We start from the raw sequence: 10727 nt of genomic DNA, 5'->3' as shown, positions 1-10727 counted from the left end.
AGAAAAATTCCTGCTGGGTTTGGGATCTGAACCTGTTTTCCTGTAGCTGGAAAATGCCACATTCCCTTTTCCTTCCGGATACATCCGGAATTTTGACCACGGAGACGTTTCTTAGATCCTTGCCGTGGACCTCACGGGAGGTTGCTTGTGGATCATCCTGGGACACATCCCCTGGAAAACCCGGAGACAGAATTCTTCCTCCCGTGGAAGCAATTCCATCTTTTCCATCGTGGCGGCGAGAAGGAAATCAAATCCCACGCTCTGGATTTGCACGTGGATCCACGACGAGCTGGAATTCGTCGTTTAGGAGATGGGGAATCCCACGCTGGCTCTCTCGCTCTCTTATTGGTCTTTTCTGCGGTTTGGGGAATTCCCAGAAAATGTAAAAAAAAGCAGTTTTTGAGGATAAGGGGATGGGAAGCGCGGTGACTTTAATTCATCCCAGAGAGCTGGGACAAAACCTTTCCACACATTGGGAAAAATCACGGCAATTCTCAGCGTTCATGGAGAACCCCCAAATTTCAGAGGAAATTCCAACCACCGCTCACGGAGTCACACAACTATTAAGGACGGAAAAGACCTTTTGGATCTCCAAACCCAGCGCCACGCCCATATTCCTCAAACCGTGCCACATCCAGAGGTTTTCCCGACGCTCCCGGGAGCGGTGATTCCCAAATTTGGTGGATTGGAGATTCCATTCTTCATGGAATCAATGTGAAAACATTTCTCCCGATATCCAGCCTAATCCTCCCCTGGCCATTTCAGTGTGGATTAGGAGGAAACCTCTGCTCTTGTGAGCAGATTGATCCATCTCATTGTAGGATTTCACGGATTTTGGGAATTCCAGGCCACAGCATCCCACGGATTGAGAACATCCAAATTTGACAACTCAGTGCAGTTCCCTCTCCCAGACCTTGGGTTTTTTTTTTCCTGGTTTTCCTGGTTCATCCCAGGCCTTAAAACCCGATAAATCTGAGCTGCCACCTCCCGAAAAAATCAGGCAGGAACTTAGAGACGGGAATTATCTCCCGTACCTTCAGATCTGTTAATTATGCAGAAGAACAGACTGATGGATTTTGATTAAGAAAGTGAAGCGTTGAGAATTTAAAGGGAGGTGGAGCAAACCAAAACGTTCACCAGCATCATTCCCTGGAATTGCAAATCTCTCCTCTCCAGCCTTTTTTTTTTACATATAAATCAAGTTAAACCAATCACTCCAGGAGTATTTCCTTGGCTTCCTAAATCCAAGCTTTTTATTTTCTTGGTTTCCATTAGTTGAGGGTTAGATCCACGTCCCAAGCATGGAAATTATGTCAATGATTTACGTTTTCCCATCAGTATTCCCTGGAATTGTTCAGTTCCCAGGATCTGAGTGGCTCTTGGAGAGACTCTGTGCCTTTGCTGTATCTTAAGTGCTCATTTTAAACCTTAAACCTTCTCTGATTTACAATTTATTTTTTTTTTTGGTATTTATTTATTTGGTTATTTTTTTGGCTGTAAAATAACAAACAGAAACATCCAGGAAGGCGTTGAGCCAAGTTATCCTCGGAATTCCATCAGACCTCCAGAAACCCCATCAATCAGAATAAAACCCGATGTACTCACACTTGTCCGTAAACACGTTTTACAATCGTTCCTGAGGTGAGGAAACGGGCTGGAATTTGAAACGGAGAGGAGAAGAAAGATTTCCATCCGCTGCCTGGGGATAAAACCGCATCTGCCCTGCGCGCCTGGGGCTGCGGATGGTCCTTGCCCCGCTTCGGAGCGAATTCCCAGATAAGGAATCGCCAAACTCGGCAAAAATCGGCGTTTCCAGGTCCTGCCCGACTGGAATGGGGATTAAAGGCACCTCGGAAAGCCCAGGGGCCACTGAATCAGCAGCAGCCGGATTCCAGCGGCAGCAGCAGAGATGAGAAGGCGAGCCCTGGGCTACGGCCCCGCTCAGATGTGGGGAACAAACCCAAACACGCCGGGATCTCTTCTGAGCCGAGCTTGGCTCTCCCAAAACTCCACCTGCGCTTCCCTGGTGTTCCTGGCCCCGGGGGAATGGCAGAGGTCGCTACTCGGGAGCCAAAAAATGGAATTTTCCTCGTCGTTCTGAGCTAAAGGAGCAGAAATCTTTGGAGGGAGGGAAAAAGAGAAATGCGCGACTTTCGCGTGGGCTTGGGGGAAGCAGGTGGGGGGATTTTTTGGGAATGCCGAATTCCACCTCTGGTGGCGGAGAGGTGGGAGGTGAGGGAACGTGAGCCGCCGCCAGGAAAAGCGGGAGCAGGAGGAGAAGCGAAGCGTCGGGAGGTGGATAAAGGGTTGATCGATTCCTCTGGAAGAGCAAACGGAGAGGAAATCAAGGCGAGATAAAAAGTTGCTGCAATCGGTGGATGAAGGCGATAAGGAGCAGGCAGCACCCAGGGCTGTGAGGAGTTGTTTTTTTGGGGAGGCGCAAGGATACGGGAATGGGTTTGGAATCCATCGCCTTGTGCCTGCTGGAGGAGGCAGCGGTGGGAGCCGACGATTTAAACATTATTTCATCCTGTTCCACCCCGGGATTTGATTTCCAAACACCCTCGAGCCAACCTCAGGCACCGCAGCAGGATCTGGCTGCCTTTTAAACCCTCCCAGCCGATGGGAAGAGCTCCTTCCTGCTGCCCTTTGCCCTTTTCCCTCCCTGCGAACCCGCGCAAAGTGATGCCAAAATTCCTCAGAACGGCGCCTGGATCCGGAGATTTTTCTGAGGAAGTTTTTGACCATCCCACAAACCCCCAGAGCAGGTCACACGGCCATTGCCAGCGTCTCCCTTCAGTTTTATCTGTAATTTAGTGGATTTTTAATTTTTTTTTCCCCCTCTTGCTGCCTGTTCTCTCCTCCTCCACAGTTCTGCTTTTTTTTTTTAATCCAGGCAATATTCCCTCTCTGCTCACAAGTAGCTTTGTGACCCACCAGAATTCAGGGATTGACCAGGATTTTCCACCAGGAAGGAGATTTGGGAGCTGATGAAGACCCTGGCAAACAGCAAAAACCAAACAGTTGCCAATTCCCCAAATAGGAGCTGAGGAAATAAATCCTTGTCTCCAGAAGTTTGAAGCTCATGTTGAGTTTTAGAAGTCGCTGGATATTCACAGAAGTATCCCGAGCTGATTTTATTCATATATTTTATATGTTGCAGAATTTGGGATGCAGGAAACCTCAAGGAGACCTCTGGAACAAAATAAAACGTAGCAGCAAGTTTAATTCGAGCTGCTTAAAGGTTATAGTAATTTGCTGATAGCATTGGTTCTAAATAATAATACAAAAATAAATTTATACCGCATAAGATGTTCTAAAATTAATGTTTTTATACTGCGGGTCACCTCCTATTCCCTCCTATTTTTAATTAATAAAATTATTTCCACCTCCACTGCACAGAGTCCATCATTCCCTTTTTAGGGGGCTCCTCATCTTTGGGGAGGGATGAAGGTTCTCCTCTTCCTCACGTGTCCTTCCAATGAACCCACTGATTACACATTAGGTCAGAAAATATTATATATGCACATCCGAATAATTTCACGATACACGGAGGCAATAAATTTATTTTAATTAACGTTTCTCGGGATTTTTTTTTTCCTCAAAACTTTCCCATCTCCAGATGAAAATAGCTTTTTTATCTCAGTTTCTTCCTTTCTGCTGAACTGGAGAAGGAAGGGGAGGGAATTTGCCTCCGCTTCTTCTCCTCAAAAGTTACATTTTAACCACGGTTTTAAAATATTAAACGCTGTTTGAATTTTGTCATACTCATTTATGACCCTGGGTTTGTTTTCAGTGATTTCCTCAGCCTCTTTCCCTTTCCCTGCTCCTTTCAGCCATTCCCCATCTTCTCCCTCCGTGCGCTCCCCGGAACCCGCGCGTCTCCGGGAGGGAGTTTTCTGCTTTTTCTGGGAAAACCCAGCCTGGTTTTTCCTTTATTAAAATCCGTTTTTTCCTCCTCCAGTTGATGCTTTGCTACCATCTAGTGCCCGTGTGGGATCCCACAGGGCGGATTCCAGCACAAACAGGAATTTGGGAACAAGACCCCGGGGGAAAAAATGGATTTTAATGGGGAAACAGGATGATCCCATTATTGGGAAATTCAGTCAGAAATTTAAATTGTTTTTCTCTCCTTTAGCCGATGTTTTGCTACCATCTAGTGCCATGGCCACTCAGGCCCGTGTGGGATCCCTCAGGGCAGATCCCAGCACAAACGGGAATTTGGGGACAAGACCACGGGAAAAGAATGGATTTTGACAGGGAAACAGGATAATCCCACTACTGGGCATGTCAAACAGAAATTTAAATAGTTTTTTCCTTCTCCAGCCCATGATTTGCTGCCAGCAAGTGCCACGGCCTCCTCAGGCCTGTGTGGGGTCCCTCAGGGCAGATCCCAGCACAAACGGGAATTTGGAACACGACCCTGGGGAAAAAAATGGATTTTAACGGGGAAACAGGATAATCCCACTAGTGGGCACGTTAATCAGATGTTAAAATCTTTTTTCCCTTCTCCAGTTGATGCTTTGCTACCATCCAGTGCCACGGCCTCCTCAGGCCCGTGTGGGATCCCTCAGGGCAGATCCCAGCACAAACGGGAATTTGGGAACAAGACCCCGGGAAAAGAAAGGATTTTGACAGGGAAACAGGATGATCCCATTAGTGGGAATTTCAGTCAGATATTAAAATCATTTTTCTCTCTTCCAGTTGATGCTTTGCTACCATCTAGTGCCAAGGGGCCGTGGCCTCAGGCCCGTGTGGGATCCCTCAGGGCAGATCCCAGCACAAACGGGAATTTGGGAAGAAACCCCAGGAAAAGAAAGGATTTTAACGGGGAAACAGGATGATCCCACTATTGGGCATGTCAATCAGATATTAAAATCTTTTTTCCCTCCTCCAGCTGATGCTTTGCTACCATCCAGTGCCACGGCCTCCTCAGGCCCGTGTGGGATCCCTCAGGGCAGATCCCACCAAAATGGGAATTTGGGAACAAACCCCGAGAAAAGAAAGGATTTTAACGGGGAAACAGGATAATCCCACTAGTGGGCACGTCAATCAGATATTAAAATCGTTTTTCTCTCCTCCAGTTGATGCTTTGCTACCATCCAGTGCCGAGGGGCCGCGGCCTCCTCAGGCCCGTGTGGGATCCCTCAGGGCAGATCCCAGCACAAACGGGAATTTGGGAACAAGAACCCGGAAAAGACAGGATTTTAACGGGGAAACAGGATGATCCCACTAGTGGGAATTTCAGTCGGAAATTTAAATCGTTTTTCTCTCCTTTAGCCGATGTTTTGCTACCATCCAGTGCCGCGGCCTCCTCAGGCCCGTGTGGGATCCCTCAGGGCAGATCCCAGCACAAACAGGAATTTGGGGACAAGACCCCGGGAAAAAAATGGATTTTGGCAGGGAAACAGGATGATCCCACTACTGGGCATGTCAATCAGAAATTTAAATAGTTTTTTCCTTCTCCAGCTGATGCTTTGCTACCATCTAGCACCAAGAAGCCATGGCATCCCCAGGCCCATGTGGGATCCCTCAGGGCAGAATCCCACCAAAATGGGAATTTGGGAACAAACCCCAGGAAAAGAAAGGATTTTAACAGGGAAACAGGATAATCCCACTAGTGGGCACGTCAATCAGAAATTAAAATCTTTTTTCCCTTCTCCAGCTGATGCTTTGCTACCATCTAGCAGCAAGAAGCCATGGCGTCCTCAGGCCCATGTGGGATCCCTCAGGGCAGATCCCAGCACAAACAGGAATTTGGGAACAAGACTGGGGAAAAAAATGGATTTTAATGGGGAAAGAGGATGGTCCCACTATTGGGCATGTCCCACTATTGGGAACTTCAGTCAGAAATTTAAATCATTTTTCTCTCCTTTAGCCGATGTTTTGCTACCATCCAGTGCTGCAGCCTCCTCAGGCCCGTGTGGGATCCCTCAGGGCAGATCCCACCAAAACGGGAATTTGGGAACAAACCCCGGGAAAAGAAAGGATTTTGACAGGGAAACAGGATGATCTCACTAGTGGGCACGTCAATCAGATATTAAAATCTTTTTTCCCTTCTCCAGCTGATGCTTTGCTACCATCTAGCACCAAGAAGCCATGGCGTCCTCAGGCCCATGTGGGATCCCTCAGGGCAGATTCCCAGCACAAACAGGAATTTGGGAACAAGACTCCGGGAAAAGAAAGGATTTTGACAGGGAAACAGGACTATCCCACTAGTGGGAAATTCAGTCAGAAATTTAAATTGTTTTTCTCTCCTTTAGCCGATGTTTTGCTACCATCCAGTGCCACGGCCTCCTCAGGCCCGTGTGGGATCCCTCAGGGCAGATCCCAGCACAAACAGGAATTTGGCAACAGGACTCCAGGGAAAAAATGGATTTTGACAGGGAAACAGGATGATCCCACTACTGGGCATGTCAATCAGAAATTTAAATAGTTTTTTCCTTCTCCAGCCGATGCTTTGCTACCATCCAGTGCCGCGGCCTCCTCAGGCCCGTGTGGGATCCCTCAGGGCAGATCCCAGCACAAACAGGAATTTGAGAACAAGACCACTGGAAAAAGAAAGGATTTTAACGGGGAAACAGCATGGTCCCATTATTGAGAATTTCAATCAGAAATTTAAATAGTTTTTTCCTTCTCCAGCCGATGCTTTGCTACCATCCAGTGCCGCGGCCTCCTCAGGCCTGTGTGGGATCCCTCAGGGCAGATCCCAGCACAAGCGGGAATTTGGGAACAGGACTCCAGGGAAAAAATGGATTTTAATGGGGAAAGAGGACTATGCCACTAGAGGGAATTTCAGTCAGAAATTTAAATCGTTTTTCTCTCCTCCAGTTGATGCTCCTCCAGTTGATGCCTCCATCTAGCACCAAGAAGTCATGGCGTCCTCAGGCCCGTGCGGGATCCCTCAGGGCAGATCCCAGCACAAGCAGGAATTTGGGAACAAGATCCCGGGAAAAGAAAGGATTTTAACGAGGAAACAGGATGATCCCACTACTGGGCATGTCAATCAGATATTAAAATCATTTTTCTCTCTTCCAGTTGATGCTTTGCTACCATCTAGTGCCAAGGGGCCGTGGCCTCAGGCCCGTGTGGGATCCCTCAGGGCAGATCCCAGCACAAACAGGAATTTGGAAACAAGACCCCAAGGAATAAATGGATTTTAATGGGGAAACAGGATAATCCCATTAGTGGGAATTTCAATCAGATATTAAAATCGTTTTTCCCTTCTCCAGCCGATGCTTTGCTACCATCCAGTGCCGCGGCCTCCTCAGGCCCGTGTGGGATCCCTCAGGGCAGATCCCAGCACAAACAGGAATTTGGGAACAAGATCCCGGGAAAAGAATGGATTTTAATGGGGAAACAGGACTATGCCACTAGAGGGAATTTCAGTCAGAAATTTAAATAGTTTTTCTCTCCTCCAGCTGATGCTTTGCTACCATCTAGCACCAAGAAGTCATGGCGTCCTCAGGCCCATGTGGGATCCCTCAGGGCAGATCCCACCAAAATGGGAATTTGGGAACAAACCCTGGGAAAAGGAAGGATTTTAACGAGGAAACAGGATGATCCCACTAGTGGGCATGTCAATCAGATATTAAAATCTTTTTTCCCTTCTCCAGCTGATGCTTTGCTACCATCCAGTGCCGTGGCCTCCTCAGGCCCGTGTGGGATCCCTCAGGGCAGATCCCAACGCAAGCAGGAATTTGGAAACAAGACCCCGAGGAATAAATGGATTTTAATGGGGAAACAGGACGATCCCACTAGTGGGAATTTCAGGAATTGTCCCTTCTTAATCATCAGCTGTCAGAGCAGCCACCAGGACGTTTTTATACCCCGGGAATGCTGTGTCCAGGTCTGGGATCATCAGGACAGGAGGCACACGGAGCTCCTGGAGCAGGCACAGCAATAAAGGTGATGAAGGACCTGGAGCATGTCCCTGAGGAGGAAAGGCTGAGGGAGCTGGGGTTCAGCTTTGAGAGGAGATAAATGAGAGGGAACTGAGCCCTGGGTGTCCCTGTGTGCAGGGAGGGCTCAGAGCAGGGCCAGGCTCTGCTCCAGGGGGTCAGCAATGGCCCCAGAGGAACGGGCAGGGACTGAGCCCAGCAAGCTCCACCTGGACAGGAGGAAAAACTTCACTGTGCAGTGATCGAGCACTGAGCAGACTGTCCAGAGAGGGTCTGGAGTCTCCTCACTGGGATATTCCGGAGTCCTCTGGACATAATCCTGCACCCTGTGCCCTGGGATGGCCCTGCTGGAGCAGGGTGGTGGCACCAGTGACACCCTGTGGTCCCTTCCAGCCTGACCCATCCTGAGAATCTGCAAATCTGAGATTCTGTGGGTTTGGGAGTCCGAGATTCTGTGACTGCGTGAGTCTGTGACTTCATGATTTTATGAGTCTGCTATTCCTTGGTTTTGTGAGTCTGAGGTTCTGGAATTCCATGATTCTCTAATTCTGTAGTTCTGTCATTTTGTGAATCAGTAATTCCGTGATTCTGTGATTCTGAAGTTCTCTGATCTTGTGAGACTGCGATTCCAGGATTCTGTGATTCCATGATTCTGAAGTTCTGTGATGTTGTGAGACTGCGATTCCACGATTCTGTGATTCTCTGCCTCTGCGATTCCATGATACTGCAATTCTGTGACTGAATGATTCCATGATGCTCTGATTCTGTAATTCCATGAGTCTATGACTGATTCTGTGTGTCTGCTATTCTGTGATTCCATGACTGTGGTTCTATGATTCTGAGATTCTGGAAGTCTGTGGATCTGTGACTTTAGGATTCGATGATTTCATGACTCTGTGATTGCATGATTCCATCACTGTGCAATTCTGAGATTCTGTGGCTTTCTGGCACAGAATTCTGTGATTTCATCACTCCACAGTTCTGGGATTCTGGGAGTCTGTGATTCCACCATTTTGTCATTATGACTCTGCGGCTCCATGACTGAGATTCCACCACTCTGTGATTCCACAATTCCATCATTCTGCACTTCCCAGATTCCTCGACTCTCTGACACCGTGATTTAGTGATTCTCCCTGATTCCTTGATTCTCTAATTCCATGATTCCTTGACTGATTCCATGACTGATTCTTTTATCCAGGCGACCCTGCATTCACCTGACACTGCAACGTTCCGCTAACACCATCCAACCGAGCATCTTAACGGGGGCAGGAGGACCCCAAACCCCCTCCCAAAAACCCGTGGGGACCCCCAAAATCCCTTAAAACCCGTGTAGACCCCTAAAACTCCTTAAAATTAGGGAATTTACCCCCAAAAAACCGGGATCGGGGAGGTGAGGGGAGTCCCCTCCTGGTGCGGTCCCAGCGCCCCCTGGCGGTTGATGGCGCAACTGCATCCCTCATGTGCCGCACCGCGCTTTACGGCGCTTTCGCGACGGCGCGCGGCAGCGTTGCTTTACGACAGCGCTGCTTTACGACAGCGCTGCTTTACGGCAGCGCGGCGGGCCAGGCCGCGGGAATCCGCCGAGATGAAGCAGAAAAGGAAAAATGGGAAAGGTAAAAGAAAGAAAATTTAAAAAAACGCACCGAGGAGAGGGAATGGAGCTGGAGGACGGGCGGCTGAGGGAGCTGAGGGGGCTCGGGGTGGGGAAAAGGAGGCTCAGCGGGACCTTGTGGCTCTGCACAACTCGCTGACAGGAGGGGACAGCCAGAGGGGGACCCAGTGAACAGGGACAGGATGAGGGGAAACGGCCTCAGATTGTGCCAGGAAAGGTTCAGGCTGGATAATTAGAGGAATTTCTTCACTTAAAGGGCTGTCCATCCCTGGCCCAACTGCCCAGAGCAGGGGTGGAGTCTCCATTCCTGGAGGGATTTAAAATCCCTGTGGATGTGGTACTTGGGGACACGAGTCCCTGGTGACCTCGGCAGTGCCGGGAATGCTGCGACTCTGCGGTCTTTCAGCGCTTTTCCAACCTTCCATAATTCCGTGCCAGGAATTTCAGGCTGCCTCTGGGTTGTGACAAGCGGGAAAATTCTCTGAATCTTCCCTATTTGTTTTGTTTTGATTTTTTGGTGTTTTTTTTTTTCCCATTCCCGTTGCAGGGGAGCTCAGCCAGGCCGAGCTGATGGTGATGACCATTGCTGACATCATAAAGCAGCTGCTGGAGGCTCACGAGCAGGGAAAAGATGTGGATCTCAACAAGTGAGTGTCTCAGGGCTGGGTTGGGCACACCCTGGGCTTTCAGCTTTCGTTTTCACACATTTCCTCTCACATTTTTTGGGCCATAAAGACACCAAAATCAGTAAATTCGGGGCTGATTTGCTGTGGGGTCTCAAATGGGTGAAAAACGCCAAGGAACTATTTTTCTTTTTTTCCCCTCATCCCTCAGTAGTCACGAATCCATCAGGGAAAGGAAATATTGATACAGAAATAATATTAAATCAGATTGTTTTAGCAGCGTGTGGCACCCGGATTTGTTCAGAGAAACTTCTTTTTTCCTCGTGTTTGTGGAGTGATAAAATCTGATTTTGGTGTTTACAGGATATTCTTCTTCCTTTATTTTTGTGGAGTGAGAAAACCTGAATTTGGTGTTTACAGGAATTTCTCCCTCTTTATTTATGTGGATGAGAAAACCCTGAATTTGATGTTTACATGAATTTCTCCCTCTTTTATTTATGTGGAGGAAAAAAACCTGAATTTTTTGTTTACAGGAATTTCTCCCCCCTTTATTTATGTGGAGTGAGAAAACCTGATTTTGGTGTTTACAGG

The 10727-nt window shown here is 48.2% G+C and overlaps 1 protein-coding gene across 3 annotated transcripts in view; it reads left to right on the top strand.

Moving 5' to 3' along the window:
* Positions 1–9438: 9438 nt before the first annotated feature.
* Positions 9439–10727, top strand: part of LOC136358661 (elongator complex protein 3-like) — a 38673-nt gene continuing 37384 nt past the window's right edge. For 2 of the 3 annotated variants that reach the window (XM_066314579.1, XM_066314580.1), the window contains exons 1-2: positions 9439–9514; positions 10061–10160. In XM_066314579.1, the coding sequence (XP_066170676.1) occupies positions 9487–9514; positions 10061–10160 (128 nt within the window). In that variant the 5' untranslated portion in view covers positions 9439–9486. The remainder of the gene's footprint in view (positions 9515–10060; positions 10161–10727) is intronic. The other variant, XM_066314581.1, reaches the window with a different exon arrangement.

This window comes from Sylvia atricapilla, chromosome 3 (assembly GCF_009819655.1).
Source record: "Sylvia atricapilla isolate bSylAtr1 chromosome 3, bSylAtr1.pri, whole genome shotgun sequence".
Lineage (NCBI taxonomy): Eukaryota > Metazoa > Chordata > Aves > Passeriformes > Sylviidae > Sylvia > Sylvia atricapilla.
Note: the sequence above shows the minus strand (reverse complement) of the source record. Positions and strands in the feature narration are given on the sequence as shown.